At 43.6% G+C, this 17,235-nt stretch overlaps 1 protein-coding gene across 6 annotated transcripts in view; it reads left to right on the plus strand.

Moving 5' to 3' along the window:
- LOC132391682 (probable JmjC domain-containing histone demethylation protein 2C) overlaps positions 1-17,235 on the plus strand; it is a 107,259-nt gene that overhangs the window by 75,838 nt on the left and 14,186 nt on the right. For 5 of the 6 annotated variants that reach the window (XM_059965207.1, XM_059965223.1, XM_059965215.1 and 2 more), the window contains 7 exons: positions 2,366-2,461; positions 4,873-5,000; positions 7,852-8,029; positions 10,194-10,381; positions 12,706-12,987; positions 14,038-14,209; positions 15,447-15,537. In XM_059965207.1, coding sequence (XP_059821190.1) covers positions 2,366-2,461; positions 4,873-5,000; positions 7,852-8,029; positions 10,194-10,381; positions 12,706-12,987; positions 14,038-14,209; positions 15,447-15,537 — 1,135 coding nt within the window. The remainder of the gene's footprint in view (positions 1-2,365; positions 2,462-4,872; positions 5,001-7,851; positions 8,030-10,193; positions 10,382-12,705; positions 12,988-14,037; positions 14,210-15,446; positions 15,538-17,235) is intronic. The other variant, XM_059965197.1, reaches the window with a different exon arrangement.

Consider the following 17,235-nt stretch of genomic DNA (forward strand, 5'->3'; position numbering starts at 1 on the left):
TTTGATACGCCCTGTGGCCTGGACATGGGGCTTATCAAAGTGACTGAACCCAATGTTTGGGTGATGATCTAGGCTCTGGGCCAAATTGAAAAGGTCAGAGTGTTGGGGACTGTTCAGCTCACTGCTCCACTCTGTGCTGAACCAAGGGGCTGTGGACAGATGCCCTTTGTGGACTTCTGTCCAGAACGCCATTTATTTGCATTAATTGTTTCCATGATTTGTTTTTGATTTTCTTTTCTCTGTACATTGGGTGTTTTATATATATATATGGGTTCTTTCAGGTTTCTTTGTTCTGTGGCTGTCTGTAAGGAGACAAATTTAAAGGGTTGTGTAATGTATACATTGATAATAAATATACTTTGAAATCGCTGGTTGATGAATGTGAGAGCACAGCGGAATAGGCTCTTCTTACCAGCAGATCAGAACCAAATCTACTAGGCAGACAACAAGCTGTTCAGTCCCGTGCTGGTGCACTTTGTAGCCAGTGCCCTGGATTCTCCCCACCACTTTCCTTTCCGTCCTTAAGCCAGATACTAAGCCTTACAGATTCTGAATGGATGTGCAGGAACATCCAAGTTTAAAAAAAATCCTTCATTTTTGTTGGAGCCGTTTGAATGTTGCAGCTTAGCCTTGCAAAGATTGAAAAGGAAACAGGAAAAATCTGTTTATCACCAGCAGCTTTAGAGAAGGGATTGCCTGCAGTGGAAAAACATGCTTGATTCACTGTAAATGAACCCTTTACTGAACCGTTATGATAAAAACGTATTTCAAGATCATAAAGTTTTACTGTATAGAGCAGGGGTGGGCAAACTTTTTGACGTGGGCCACAAAGGGTTCTAAAATTTGACTGGGGGGCCGGACCAGGAGCAGATGGACGGAGTGTTTTGGTAATACACCTCATAAGAGAAAATAAAATATCATGGGATATGTAGAAAACATGTGCTTTAATTTCAATTGAAAATGAACAAATGCATTACAACAAAATATCTGTCTTTGAAGTCCCATGGTATTTAGCTATTTATTGAAATGACTTTTAAAACACTGAAAATTAAATGAATAAAATACAGCTTTTTTAATAGTAACAGTTATTATTTTAAAGCAATGAAAATTCTGTTATCCTTCAAGATATTATCATCATCACTCTCCTCCTGACTGTCTTTATTTCAAAAACGGTAGGAGATGCAGGTCTACTTGTCCTGCTCCTTCTTATTCAATTGTCCCCTGTGCCAAAACTCAACAACGACCAGCACAATGACAGAACAGTGACAGCGCGTGAGTATGCGGAGCACGTTATTTGATCTGGAGCGCATTTTTTATTTTGAGAACGTATGTGCACCTGCGCACTACTCATGTCCATCACTTAACAGAAATGACATGTAACATGTAAAGCTTATTGAAAAAAATATTTTCAAATGCATTTTTTACATACCACAACGAAGAAACTTATTTTTAATTTCAGTGGGAACAGTGTTGTTGGTCTCCCTTTTTAGCCAGCGCATCAAAGTCTGGATTTAGTTTTGTTGTAGCGATTCTCAGGATGGATCTGAGGTGTTGGTCAGTTAACTTGGATCTGTGGCTGGCTTTGTTGATGTTCATGACGCAGAACGCCTGTTCACACAAATAGGTCGAGCCGAACAAAGAGTAAAGCGCAAATGTGGAGTAATACGCTGCACCTCAACAAAGGTCAATGTGTAGCGGTGTGCTACATGCAGCGCTAAAATTACGACATGGATTCGGTAACTGCAGTCGAAGAAAAAACTTTATTCGAAATCCCCAGCCTCACTTTTAAGCCTCCCTCAATCTGCCCCCCGTGGCGCAGAGGTTCCAAAGCTCTGTGCTCGCAAATCCCCGCAGGCTATCTCCCTTAGATGGAATGCTGGCTAATTGTGAGCCGGTTCGGATGTGCCAGGAAATGGGTCGCCACAAATGTATATAGAGTGCGTCATCTATTGGGAAAACGCCAGAATTGCGGGGAAAAAAACGTTAACAAGGTTTATTAATATAATTTCATCAAGTTCTGCGGGCCAGATTAAAAAGCTTAACGGGCCGCATATGGCCCGCGGGCCGTAGTTTGCCCATGCCTGGTATAGAGGAATGCTTTTGTTTGGACTGAAATCTGATTAGATTTGGGCACTGTAGAAGCATCAGACAAAAAGATAAGACCATATGGGGTAATATGTCCCTAAGGTGGAAGGAGCACCTTAAACTTGCCGTCTTGCTGAATATAAATTTAAAATGTTGGGTCTTCAAGGAAATGGAGTGATGATTCTTATGTCAGTAGATAAATGTTGTTCTGTGGCTTGAGCTGTGACAGGATGTGCACAACATTTGCCAGACTTCTGATGTAATTAATATTTCCTTTCAGAGAGGGGTGAAGACCTCACAGCATGGCTGAAATGTGCTAAGGGACACAATCATGATGTGAAGAGCCTGCGGCCAACGCAGTTGGTTCCTAACTCTGGTGAGAGCTTTTCCACAGCTGCTTTGCTCAGTTAATTTTGGGAATTAATCCTCATCCCTTGAAGCTATCTTGATTTGTTGTAGTAGAGCTGCCATTTTGTGTCAGAGTCCTTCCAGACTGAGCAATTCTGAGCCTGTTCGGAAGAAAATTCAGTGAAACCATTGTCTTGGACTGTGTGGTGGAAAAGGGGGTCCATAATCCCCAAGGTCCATGGCATCAGTAGACTAATTTGGGTCAAAGATATGAGGCCAAAGTAATCGGGAGGGGAAGAGGGAGATGATCACCATGTGGATGTTGAGAGAGATGGAGGGTTATAGCACCATTTACACTTTCACTCAAACTGTATCCCCTTCATAATCCAAACCTCCTCACGTTCCAAGGAATTCTCTCCACTCTCATTGTGGAATGTGGGGTCCTGACCAAATACGAACATGAAAAATCTTATCATTCTCAGCAATCGTACATCTAGGATCATCCAGATTTCCATTTGGAGCCTGGCTGTATTTGGTGGGAAATTTGTGTCATTAAGAGCAGAAAGACTTAAGCAACTGAATGTGCAGTACTTCCAAAGGCAGTGTGTAGATCTGTCTCAAACTCTACTGCCTGTATCCAAATCAGCAGAGTCCCAGTCATTCATCATCCTGTGTCACTGATCTCTGTTTCTGCTGGTAAAGCAACTTCAAATTATAATCTCTCTCCTATGTCCTTAAATCCATCATGGTCTCACTGCTTCCTCCCTCTTATTGTTAGAATAATAATAATATAATATTTATTCAATATCTGGGCACACTTAATAAATCCAATAACTATAATAGAATCAATGAAAAAACCCACCAACAGGGCAGACAACCAGTAAGATGACAACAATAATAAAAATTTTTTTTGTATTTGCACAGTTTATTGTTTTTTGCACACTGATTGTCCACCCTGCTTGTGTGCTCTTTCATTGATTCTATTGTGGTTTTGATTTATTCAGAATGCGTGCGAGAAATTGAATCACAGGGCTGTATATGGTGATAGATACCTATTTTTAACTTCTGAACTTTGACCTTTGAACTCAGAACTCCTAATGAGGCTTGTATTCCAATTTTATTTGATGTCTCCTGCAATGCATTCTGGTAAATTCTATTACCTTAAACGGTGCATAATGCAGATTATATCCTCAATCATTCCCCTTTCCACCTTACTGCCTACTTCAACCACGTGTTTATTTGAGCAGGACTGTACTACTTTGAGCAGGGAATGGTGAACTAAATCTGGTTAACATAAGAGGATTCAATTTGAGGGGGCTGCCATCTCCCTTAAAAGAGCTGGGTTCATGAGGGAGGGGCAATATTGCCCACATGGCAACCCCTTCCGATGGTCCTTCCAGACCAACAGTTTTGACCACAAGTCCATCAGGGACTGGTCAGCACAAAACACCCTGCAGGGGAAGGACTCGAGGGATACTGTGCAGTTGTTCCCTGAGCATCTGGCAGAACACCTCACCACCGGATCACACTATCAAGCACAGAGACTTGCTCTGGCTGGCAGTGAGAGGGTCCTTCCCAGTCAGATCCTTCCTGTATCCCCAGAGCACCTCTCCCAGCACGCACATCCCACAGGGCGACTGTACTGGAGACGAGAAGTTTGTGAAGAAAGATCCACGGGCCTGTGTCATGGCTCATCCCAGTCAGCGGCGTGACCGAGATCCTCTCTGATCTACACACATACACAGAGACAGACGTCACGTGCTAAAGGAAGATCGCCGACTCGGTGGTGAAAGACGCCCTTTGGTTTGATCTTCCCCGAATCTTTTTGTTCTGCCAGCACATCGAGATGTTGGTAGAAGAATGCTGACAGCTAGCACAATCCAGGCTACAAGAGTACGTGCTGCTGGACAAACCAAAGCTTGTTGCAGCCGCCATAAGGGCTCAGTGGCAAAGGGCCGCAGTATAGGGTTCTTCCGCTACTGAAAGGAAGAGGCGAGGCTGGGTGAAGAAGCCCCTCAACTTTTTAGTAGTGACCACCCAAGTTGGGGGGGGGGGGTGTTCACATGAGTGGCAACAGTGCAATTGGTTTTAAGAAATGTAAAGAGCACTACACAATGCACTTCCTACAAATGTAAGTCGTGCAAGAGTTATTCGTGTCAATTTTTTTTAATGAATGAAGTTCTTTTGACTTGCCACCTCCTAGAGAGATTCTGGAGCCCTTGTTCTCGGGCAATGCAGCTGACACAGGGGAAAACCCTTTGCTTGCCTTACCCACACCTCCCTTGCCAGGTTAACTCCCTGTAGAGTCCCATGGTAACAAAAGGGGAAAAATGAGTGTGAGAGAGGTTTACCCATTGCAATGGAACAGATCTCGAGGGGGCAGGGGAGAAAGTGGGAAATGCCTGAACTGACTCCCCTTTTTCTTTTATCCTTTCACAGCATTGGTCAGCCTCTGTGAAAGGATGCACAGAGACAAGAGCAGACTGGGCATCAAATCAAGTTGCACTTGTGTCGATGGAGATAAGAACCGGTTTAACAAAGCAGCTGCGGTGAACAGGAGTCCCAAGGTAGCAACCGATTTCAAGCTGGCAATGGCTGATATTCTCTGATAGGGAACAACGTGACGTGGGCCAGTAACCACAAGCTTCTCCTTGCTAGTCGGAGGGTGCTGGCTTGGGTCACGTTTTGAAAAGAACAGAGGCACAGCGGGCCGGCTAGCCTCTTGTGCTGTTCCATTCCCTGATTCCTGCTGGAGGAGGAGTTTAACAGTGAGGCCGATTGTGATCATTTATTAAGATGCAGCACGGAATACGGCCTTCCGGCCTTTTGAGCTGTGGCACCCAGCAATTCCCTGACTTAACTCTAGCCTAATCATGGGACAATTTACAATAGCCAATTAACCTATCAAACTTTCCTCCCATCAAACTGGTGGGAGGAAACCCACCAGTTATGGGGGAGCATACAAACTCCTTACCTGAAATTTTTCACCTTTCACTCTTAACCCATGACCTCTAGTTGTAGTGCAACCCAACCACAGTGGATAAGGCCTGCTTGCATTTACCCTATCTATACCCTTCATATTTTTGTGTACCTCCATCAAATCTCCTCTCAATTTTCTACTTTCTAAGGAAAGCATCAATTTCTTTTATAAAATAGTCACAGAAAAAAAAATCAGCACAGAAACAGGCCCTTTGGCCCATCTAGTCCATGCTTCTTGCACCTTCTCCAGCATTATATGCTTTACATTTTTCCTTCAATAAGTCTTCATACCAAAATGTTATTCCACATTTCTATGAATTAAATTTCATCTGCCATGTTTGTATCAGTCACTTTAGATCCTCTTTACTGTTTATCTCACTTCCAACTTTGTGACATTTACCAATTATTGAATGATTTCTGGCATTCCAAGTCAAATCTACTAATTTCTTTCAAGAGAAAGTGCAGTGCCCCCTTCCACCACACTTTTTTTGCACTACACTGTTGTATGCCTTCCTCCAGCCTGAAGAACAATCGATCATGCTGTTGCATGCTTCCCAGCCAGTCCTGTATCCATTGCATCATCTCCCTGTTTGTCCCATTGGCTCGAATTCTGCTGACAAGTTTATTACATGGTACTTTACTAAATGACTTCCGGAATTCCATTAACCGAACGTCAGATGCATTGTCCTCTGTTCCACGATCAAAAGGAAACCATGGTTAATGGGACATGGTGTGCATCTGTTAATCAGAGATGTCCAAATGAGTTGAGTGTTATACCTAATTATTGCTTCCAGCAGCTTCCTCACTGACAGAGTTAAACCGACTGGCCTGCGATTGCTGGATTTATGTCTGCATCCTTCCTTGAACAATGGTGCAACATTTACCAGCCCCCTGACACTGCCTCAACGTTGAGGAAGGAACAGATTCCATAATCTCAACCCTTATTTCCTCATTGATGGAGAAAGCGTCCCATCCAGTCTTGCATGACTATTCTACCTTAATTATTTCCAGTACCTCCTCTTTTATTCACATTTTCAACCAATTCCTTATCTCAGCATCTCCACTTCTATAACTTTGGCATTTGCTTCCTTGTTGAAGATAATGACAGTAAGAAAAACTGGATTTACCCAAACATATCTTAACGCCCTAGGATTGCCCAACACACGTGTGGCTTGTCTGAGCGCCCAGGTCACTGATCGACTGCTATCTTTTCATCTTTTATTGCTACATGTTTCACATATTTATATTACTGCTTGTTTTTATTATGAGGCCGTAAGATATAGGAGCAGAATAGGCCGTTTGGCCCATCAAGTCTGCTCTGCCATTTCATCATGGCTGATCCATTTTTCATAGTATCAGTAACATTTATACCGTCTTACATAAGCATGCACCTTGCACTTTATGTCAAACTTCAGGCCCTGCCACTCAAAGGCTTATGCTAATATTGTGATTTTTTTTTTTGGGTGTGTGTGTGCGCTGGATTGTAACTACATTCAGTGGCCAATTTATTAGGTACCCCCCGTACACCTCAATAATGCAAATATCTAACCAGCGAATCACATGACAGCAACTCATGCGGACATAGTCAAGAGGCTCAGTTGTTGTTCAGACCAAACATCAGAATGGGAAAGGTATGGGATCTAAGTGACTTTGACCATGGAATGATTGCTGAGAGCAGACAGGGTGGTTTGAGTACCTCAAAAACGACTCGCCTCCTGGGATTTTCATGCACGGCAGTCTCGAGTTAATGAGAGAGGTCAGAGGACAATGGCCAGGCTGGTTCAATCTAATAGGAAGGCAACAGAACTTTAGGACTGCACAGCAGCGCAGTGGTTAGCACAACACTTCATACTACATGCAACCTGGGTTCAATTCCCGCCACTGCCTGTAAGGAGTTTGCACATTTTCCCCCTTGAGGGTTTCCTCTGGGTGCTCCGGTTTCCTCCTACAGTCAAGTACATAGTAGTTGGTAGGTTAATTGGTCATTGTAAGTTGTCCCATGATTAGGGTCGTCTTAAATCAAGAGATTGCTGGATGGTGCGGTTGAAAGGGCCGGAAGGGCCTATTCTGTGCTGGATGTCAATAAGTAAGTAAATAAATAACTCAAACAGCCCCACTAAAGAAGAGTTGTACTCTGTTGTGAGAAAGAACATCTCTGAACGCGCATCAAACCTTGAAGAGGATTGGCTATAGCAGCAGAAGACCACCATACATTCAGTGGCCACTTAGTGTACACGTGCTGTGTTTTGCACCTTGGCCGCAGACGAAGATATTCAGCTGCATATGTGCGTATGGTTGGGTGACAGTAAATTTGAACTTGGACAAAGCAGTGGTGCATGTTAATAGTTCTACGACAGTTAATCAAAGAATGTTTATCTTACAGCGGACATCATACTGGTATAGTACGCTAACGTTTTGTCTCGTGCTCCTTACTTGCAGCCACAGACAGAGGCAAAGGCGGAAGAGACGTGCTCCCCGACGTCTGGAGACAAGCCTGCTAAGCCCAGGTCGATGTACGAGCACAGCCAAGGGTCCAACAGCAACCACTCCTGCTCCCAGTCACCACTGCATTGGCTGGCAGAGCTCGCTATGCGCAAGGCAAAAGAGGAAGCAAGTGGTGAGGAAATGTAACCACTAACTGTAGCTTTGTATCCAGCATAGCACCGCCGTTCATTGGGTCACTGTTACTAGCGGTGCAGGTCTTGTGTTTACTCTGCGGACTGTTTTACTAGAATCTGGTGGGGTCAGGATACTACCGTTGGAGATTCGCTCTAAATCTAATCTGTGCTGTAGTTACCTTGAAAGAATTTGAAAGCAAAAAAAAAAGACGAGCTGAGGCCAAGCATACGTTGCTATTGAACCAAGAACAGAGACGTGTGTGGTGATGAGAAGCAAATCATTCCATGCCATGCTGAGCTCGGCTGCCCTAACCAAGCTACGTATCAACATGCCACCCAACATATCCCACTGGGCTTTGGTCAGGTAGCTAGACTCAACTGCTCTGTACGTTATTCAAAGAAGAGGCACAGGAGCCTGAAGACACACACTCAAAGTTCAGGAAACTGCTTTATCCCCTCTGCCATCAGATTTCAGAATAGACGATGGACCATCTAAAACACACTACCTCACTATTTTACTCTCTTTTCCACTAATTTAATTTGTATACATTTTATAGTCATTTATAATATTTTTTATGTATCACACTGTACTGCTGCTGCAGAACAACAAATTTCATTACATATCCCAGTGACACTAAATTAGATTCTGATTCCTTACTCTCAGTTGACTCATTTTCCTTGTAAAGGAACAGGGTGCTTGACACTGTTTCCACCGCCACTACGAGCAGTAACGACCAGATTTGTGCAACTTTTTGTTCCTGTTTATTCTTTTTTTTAAACTTTTGGATCTGGGTATTACAGGCAAGGTAAGCATTCATTGCCAATCTCCAGCTGTGCTGCAATTCAGTGGCCTGCTGAGCTAGTTAAGACGCAACTACATTGGTGGGTCTAAAGTCACATATTCACTGGGTAAGAAAGGCAGATTTCCTTCCTTAAAGGAAATTAGAATAGACAGTTAAGCTCTATATATGTTTTCTGTTCATCAACCTCACTTTTGAATTAGAAAATCAGTTTAAATCCCACAGCTCCAATAGTTGGAAGGAAGGTAGCTGTTCTTAAACCTTGTGGTATGGGACTTCAGGCCTCTGTATTTCCTGCCCGATGGCAGCTTCAGTGGCAGAATTTGAACTTGGGCTTCTTGATTTTTTTTTTGTCTAGAGCCTTTACCTCACACTCTTTACCACCAGTGTACTCTGGAAGCTTTTTACTTAAAATTAGTTGCTCATTGACAGAGAGAATGCAGAAACTGTTGAGCAGGGTGGGATCCCTCGGGCACTCTTGGAGATGTTATCAAAATTCTGAGATTTATGGATTGGACAGTAGTTCAGTTTGGCTTCTTTCTGTTCTGTGTTTTCGTTTCTGCTCTCGCTCATTCTTGTTGCCAATTGGCGGGCTGGGCGTTTGTGATCTGTTAGTTTTTGTGCGAGGGAGGGGTTTGGGTTTGCGAGTGTTTACTTATTTTTCTTTTCGTGTGGGGGTGGATTTATGTCTTCCTTTCAACTACTTCTGTATCTTGTGGCTATCTGGAGAAGACAAATCTCAGGGTTGTATTCTGCATACATACTTTGATAATAAAAAGAACCTTTGAATCTCTTGAGTACAACATTGAGGAATAGCAGGGCCCATGTCTGGCCTGGATGGTAAAGGGCTTCACCTAATGGGTTCTCTCACTCTCATTCAATCTAGTCAAACTTTTTTAAAAAAAGAACAACAACATGGAGTTTCAGAAACAAACAAGGTCCAGGAAATGCAAGAGATTGCACATGATGGAATCTGGAGCAACAGGTAATCCGCTGGAGGAACTCAGCTGGTCAAACAGCATTCATAGAAGAAAAGGAATTCTCGATGATTTGTGCCGAAACGTTGCTAATTCCTTTTCTCCCATAGATGCTGTCTGACCCACTGAGTTTGTCCAGTAGATTGCTTGTCACTGAAGGAAGATCAAAATGTTCCCCAAAGTCCTTCTGTCAGAGATTCCCTTGTTGCTATTAGGTCAGGGCCCAAGGAGCATATGTACCATAGCTAAGTAACCTACCAGATGGTTGTTCGTAGTTTCAGCTCATTCCTGTCTGCTTTCAGTTCTTGGGTGAAACTGAAACTTTTTAGATTGCAAGTTCTAAGATGAAAGCACCATTGATTTGATTCTCTTCACTGTAACCACAGAAGCAGAAGAGATACCAGGTAATAGACGCAGAAACGCACCCTCGAAAAGCCCTGCAGACCAGGAGCCCAAGTCAGCCGAGCACTGTTCAACTCTGTGCGACCTGCTCACCAGCACAGCGGGGAAACTGCGCTTGGGATCCACAGATGCCGGCATCGCATTCGCCCCAGTCTACACAACATTAAACAGTGTAAGCATGGGTCTGGGCGAAGAAGGGTCTTGGCCCAAAATATGGGCTGTTTGTTCTTTTCCGTAGATGCTTCCTGACCTGCTGAGTTCCTCCAGCATTTTGTGTTTTTGTGTTGCAAAGAAGAGAGTGATTTCTTCAGGCTGAGCATGTGGGGGATTTATGAGGGATTGGGTTAGGGGACTCTTGCGGTGTGGTCACACTAATCCCATGGCACAGGAACACGATAGTAAATCCCAAAAGATCCCAACTGGCTCACTGGGGAACATGGGACAAACCAAATCAATATTCTGTCAACAAATATTTATCAAAAAAAAAGTCATTATTTGATCATTAGTGACATCAGATGTATGAGAATGTTGCCAGGACTCGAGAAACTTAAGCCCCACTAAATATTGAAAGGCCTAGATAGGGTGGAGGTCAAAGGGTATTTCCAATACTGGGAGAACCTATGACCAGTGGGCACAGCCTCAGAATAGAACAGGGGTCCCTACCTTTTTTATGCTATGGACCCCTACCATTAACCAAGGGGATCATGGACCCCAGGTCAGGAACCCCTAAAATAAAAGGACATCCCTTTAGAACAGAAGAGAAATTTCTTTAGCCAGAGGGTAGTGAAACTGAAATTCATTGCCACAGACAGTTGTGAGGGCCAGATCATTGGGTGTATTTAAAGCACAGCTTGAAAGGCACTTAATTAGTAAGGGCTTCAAAGGTTACATGGAAAAGGTAGGAGAGTAGGGTTGAGAGGGAAAATAAATCTGCCATGCTCCTCTGTCTTGTATCTGTTTTATAGCAAGAAACTAAATAGGCTAGGACTCTGTTTTGTGAACATAGGAGACTGAGAGGTGTCCTTGTAGAGCTATACAAAATCTTGAGCGGCCTAGACAGGGTAAATGCACACATTTACCAAAACTAGAGGGCATAGGTTTAAGGTAAGAGAGGAGAGATTTAAAAGGGTGCAGAGGGGTAGATCCTTCATGCAGAGGGTGGTACTTGTGTGGAACAAACCGACAGAGAAAATAATTTGAGGCGGGTGCAATAATAATTCAACAGGCTCTTTTGATTTTGTGTTTTTATGTTCTGTGTTTTTGCTCATTCTTGTTGCAGTTTGCACAATTTGTTTCACATGAGGGGGGAAGTTCATGTTCTTGTTGCCATTTTAATGATTTGTTTTTTTAATGTGGGGGGTTGACACTTTTTCTTTGAACAGCTTCCATGGTTTTCTTTGTTTCATGGCCGTCTGGGGAAGGGAAATCTCGGGGTTGCATACTGCATACATACTTTGATAATAACTGTACTTTGAACTTTGATTTGGATAAGTACTTGGATAGGATTAGATGAATATGGGCCAAGCAAATAAGACGAGCTAATATGGGAATCTGAGCCAGCCTGGGGTAGTTAGGCCAAGAGAGCTTTTTCTGTGCTGTATGGCCCTGTGACAATATTCTGCTTACTGGATAAATGACTTCAGCACCTGAATTATAGGGAGAGGTTGAATAGGTTAGGAATTTATTCCCTGGAGCAAAGGAAAATGAGGGGAGATTTCATAGAGGTATATAGAATTATGAGTGGTATAGTTATGGTAAATGCAAGCTGGCTTTTCCCGCTGAGTTTGGATTAGACTACAACTAGAGGTCATGGGTTAAGGGTGAAAAGTGAAATAGTTAAGAGGAGCATAAGGGGGAACTTCTTGACTCAGAGGGTGGGGAGAGTGTAGAACGAGCTCCCAGCGCAATTGGTGGATATAGGGTCGATCTCAGCATTTAAGAAAAAAAAATGGGTAATTACATGATTGGGAGGGATATGGAGGGCTGTGAGGTGCAGGCCAATGGGATTGGGCAGAATAATATTTTGTTCACAATCTAGATGGATCGAGGGGCCTGTTGTTGTGCTGTAGTGTTCTATGACTCATTAAGACTCGTACAGTGCTTTGGGACCATCTATCTTTTTTTTCCAACTGTATGCTTTGAGTTGCTCCTTTCCAGCCAATGCTGCCTGGAGAGATGAAGTGACTTTTGACTGCTTTGCTTCAAGCAAACTAACTGCATATTAATCTCCAGAATGCCTCTCTTCCAAAGCACCCTAGAGCCTGGTGATCCGCCGGTACAAATAAAAGGGGCGCAGGTCTATAATAATGTGCTAACCTTCTCTTTGTGCAAAAATCCTGAAGTTGCAGCAGTAAGCCTTAATGGCTGAAGAAACTGCACTATCCACCCACCTGTGCTCCCTTCCAGTACGGTTTGCCACACCTCGCCCCTAATGCAAATACGCTGCCGTTAAGCACACGTGTTTCTAAAGTAGTGTTTCTCGTTCTGACGTGACAGTGTACCGTATCATCACAGAGCATGCCAAGCATTCTGGATGACATCATTGCGTCAGTGGTGGAGAAGAAAATACCGATCACCAGAGCTCCAAGGCCAAGTGCGGAAAATCAGACGGGGAAGACGTCTCGGATTAAAGAATCTGACCAGGTCCCCGCGCAAAGCCAAGAACAGAGCTCCACCATCCATTACTCGTGGCTTGCCAAAGGAACTTTTCCGTGGATACAGGATCCCACGAACAAGGATAACTGGAAATTCTTCCAGGAATACTGGATAAAAGGGCTGGTGAGAAATGTTTAAAATTAACAGACTTATAAAAGTTCTATAATGATACCAATTCTCTCTGTGTTATCCTATTGATGACCTGGTGCAAGTACATCATAGTATAGGCACATTCATAAAGCTGCTGTACATTGTCCCATCAAGTAGTGAGAACACAGGTTGGATGTTGAGTAAATCTGCCTCTAGAGTTCACTGAATTATAGGAAAGACGTCAACAAAATAGAGAGAGTACAGAGGAGATTTACTAGAACGTTACCTGGGTTTCAGCACCTAAGTTACAGAGAAATGTTGAACAAATACAAATACTTTATTGTCACCAAACAAAGCATTCTTCTCGGGTGCATCACAACCTGGTACGGAAGTTGTCCTGTCCAAGACAGGAAGAAGCTGCAGAAGATCATGAACCTAGTCCGGCACATCACACAATAGGTCTTTATTCTTTGGAGCGTAGAAGGTCGAGGGGGGACTTGATAGAGGTACTTAAAATTATGAGGGGGATAGATAGAGTTGACATGGATAGGCTCTTTCCATTGAGAGTAGAGGAGATTCAAACAACAGGGTTGAGAGTTGAGAGTTAGGGGGCAGAAGTTTAGGGGTAACAGGAGGGGGAACTTCTTTACTCAGAGAGTGGTGGCTGTGTGGAACAAGTTTCCAGTAGACGTGGTAGAGGCAGGTTCAATATTGTCATTTAATTTTTTATTTTTTTAAAATTGGATAGGTATATGGACTGGAAAGGAATGGAGGGTTATAGGCTGAGTGCAGGTCGGTAGGACTAGGTGAGAGTAAGCGTTCAGGCCGAGATGGCCTGTTTCCGTGCTGTAATTGTTATATGGTTATAGAGCTGGGGTTCCTAATTTTTTTTATGCCATGGACCAATACTATTAAGCAAGGGGTTCATGAACACTAGGTTGGGAACCTGTCCCATGAAACATTCTCAGTACAGACACAATACGGGTTAGATCCAGACCAAAGCTTCCTCTGTACTGTTCTGCAATAGTTGAAGAGACTCTTGTCCTGGATGTTTACCGATTTTGTTTTTGTTTTATTCTGAAGCCTGTGCTGGTGTCTGGGGTCCTGACAGCCACAGACAGTAACTCCTGGGGACCTGAGTGCTTGAGGCAGGACCTGGGAGAGCAGAGTGTGAGCTTGGTCAACTGCAGGGACCACTCTGTCCTGACCAGAGCGAGGAGTAAGGAGTTTTGGGAAGGATTCAAGACCAACTCCAGTGAGTACCTCAGTGTTGTCAATGAGTTTCACTCCAAGGTAAACTCAAGCATAAAAAGCAAACACGAGGAAATCTGCAGGTGCTGGAAATTCAAACAACAGACACAAAATGCTGGTGGAACACAGCAGGCCAGGCAGCATCTATAAGGAGATGCGCTATCGACGGTTCGGGCCGAGACCCTTTGGTCAATATAGACTCGATCTCGGTTGATGTATATATATGCCCTAACTCCAGCTCACTCCCTGAGCTTTCTTCAATGTCAACTCTCCAAGGCCCTAACTCTCTATTAAATTCATCATCATCATTACGTGCCGAGTCATATGACATGAACGATCATGGTCTTCCATCTGTCTCTATTGCCTGTGGAGAAGACCCCACTTCACACTTGTTCTTACTCTTCTATCTATCCATGACCATGACGGCTCTTGGCAAATTTTTCTACAGAAGTGGTTTACCATTGCCGCCTTCTGGGCAGTGTCTTTCCAAGACGGATGACCCCAGCCATTATCAATACTCTTCAGAGCTTGTCTGCTTGGTGTTAGTGGTCACATGACCAGGGCTTGTGATATGCACCAACTGCTCATATAACCACCTGACTTCATGTGACTCCGGTGGGGTTGGGTGCTAAGCAAGTGCTACCATAAGGCCGTTAGATATAGGAGCAGAATTAGGCCATTTGACCCATCCAGACTGCCGTGCCATTCGATCGTGACTGATCCACTTTCCCTCTCAGCCCCATGCCCTGACCAATCAAGAAGCTTATCAGCCTCTTCCTTAAAGGTACATAAAGATTTGCCCTCCACAGCTGCTTGGGGCAACACCTTACCCAAGGGTGACCTACAGGCTCGCGGAGGGAAGCAGCACCTTACACCTCCTTTGGTAGAGAGGTATCTCACCCCGCCACCCTCCTGGCTAAGTAACACTCCTGAATTTTTAAACAAAGGATTAATGCAACAGGTGTTGAAATTGTAAAGTGAAATCAGAAAATGCTAGATAAAATGCCACTCACCTCTAAGATTAGCTTTGCCCACTGATGCTCCCTGATCTGCAGACTGTTCCACATTTTCTGAGCCTCTTGATTAGATTCTATTATTTGAGAGTCCCTGGTTTCTATAAATTCACTGAAGAGTTCATGAACTGGTTTAATAAGCAGTTGTGGATGTTACAGTGAAATAGATCATCGCTTCTCCAACTGTCAGACAAGGTGATTTATACAGACTATCTGTTCTTCCTGCAGGCTGCCACAGACTCAAGGGTAGAAGCTCGAAGATCTTGCGGTTAGATTACTGTGCCTCAGAAAAGGAGTTCTGTGAACAGATGCCTGCTCAGTAAGTGGCAAATGGTTTTATTGACTCATGATGGAAGGTATAGAATCTATAAATGTTGAGGGTGTGTTATCAGGGAGATGGAAAGCACAGTGTAAAGGTAACGGAGAATACTGAATTAAGCTCTTTGCCTGTAAGTAAGTAAGTAAGAGTGTGAGTGTATTTCACTTTTGTGGGAAGTTAGAATGAATAAGAGGGATGCATTAATAATAATCAAAATAAAGACATGGGGAGAGAGACTGGGAAGCTATTCCCAAAGGAATGTCCCTGCAGTTAAATGACTTTTCTCTCCCTCGGTGCTGTCGGAGAATTGTTCAAGAGCAAGGTTTAATCGATGCAATTTGTGGATTGGACTGTAGTTCGCATTGTGATTTGTTTTCTGGTTTCTGGTCACTCCTTTTTCTCTTGCTATTTTTGGGCAATTTTTGCATCTGGGTGGCCTGCAGTTGCTGAACTGAGTACGGATCACTTGAGTGTTTTATATTCTGTGTTTTTGCTTGCTCTTTCTTGTTGCCGTTCGTGCAATTTTTTTTCTGCATGTGGAGAGAGGGTGTCTGATATGCTTTCAATAGGTTCCACAGTGTTTCTTTGTTTTGTGGCTGTCTGTGGGAAGACAGATCTCAGGGTTGTATACTGCATACATACTTTATTAATAAATGTACTTTGAATCATCCAAACTGTTTAAACAACAATGTAGTTGGTACCGTGTAGTATATTGTGAAGGTAAATTGGAATGGCCTCTCTTAATTGCTTACTAGCTCTAAATCCCTAAAGGCCTTTCTTCAGACTTCAAATCTGCTAGGAAGGAAATTTTACCACTGTACTTGGAGATAGCCTGCAGACTTTCTTGCTCCCCCTCCCCAAGCTGATGCAGATGGATTACAGCCACACAGCAACACACAATGCTGGAGGTTCTCAGCTGGTCAGGCAGCATCTGTGGAGGGGAAATGGATGGTCAGTTCAAAGGGGTGAAGGGAAAGGGTGTAGCAAGAACTGTGAGGTGATAGGTGGATCCAGGTGACAGATGGAGGAGGAGGGAGTGGGAATAGCGGCAGAGACTGTGAGGTGATCGGAAGCAGCAACAAAGGGCTGAACCTGATGACCACCTTAAGCCAGAGGGTGGTGAATTTGTGGAATTTATTACAACAGGCAGCTGTGAAGGCCAGGTGTATTTAAGGCATGACATCAAAAGGTTACAGGGTTGAAGAGGGGGATAAGAGGATCAACTGTGATTGAATGGCAGAGCAGACTCAATGGGCCCAGTGGCCTAATTCTGCTCCTATATCTTATGGAATCAGATGGGAGAGGAAGGTGGAACATGGAATCAAGTGAAGGGGTGAGCAGTGGGGGAAGAGTCCCATTGGGAAGTGTGTGTGTGGGTGATGGACTAATGGAGAAATGTTAAGAAGGGGAAAGGAGCAGGGTGAGGAAGGGTTTGGGCCATCGAGGAAGAACTGGGTTCAAAGTACATATGTTACCATGTACGACCCTAAGATTCAATTTCTCGCAGGCGTTTACAGAAGAAAAAAGAATAGTACAATAAAATTTCGTGAAATAAACATACATAAAGACTGACAAACATCAATGTGTAGTTAATGAATTTTGCAAATAAATTAATACTGAGAACATAAGTTGTAAAGAGTTCTTGAAAGAGAGTCTGTAGGATGTGGAATCAGCTTGAGTTGTGAATGAAGTTATCCA

Source organism: Hypanus sabinus, chromosome 1 (assembly GCF_030144855.1).
Source record: "Hypanus sabinus isolate sHypSab1 chromosome 1, sHypSab1.hap1, whole genome shotgun sequence".
Lineage (NCBI taxonomy): Eukaryota > Metazoa > Chordata > Chondrichthyes > Myliobatiformes > Dasyatidae > Hypanus > Hypanus sabinus.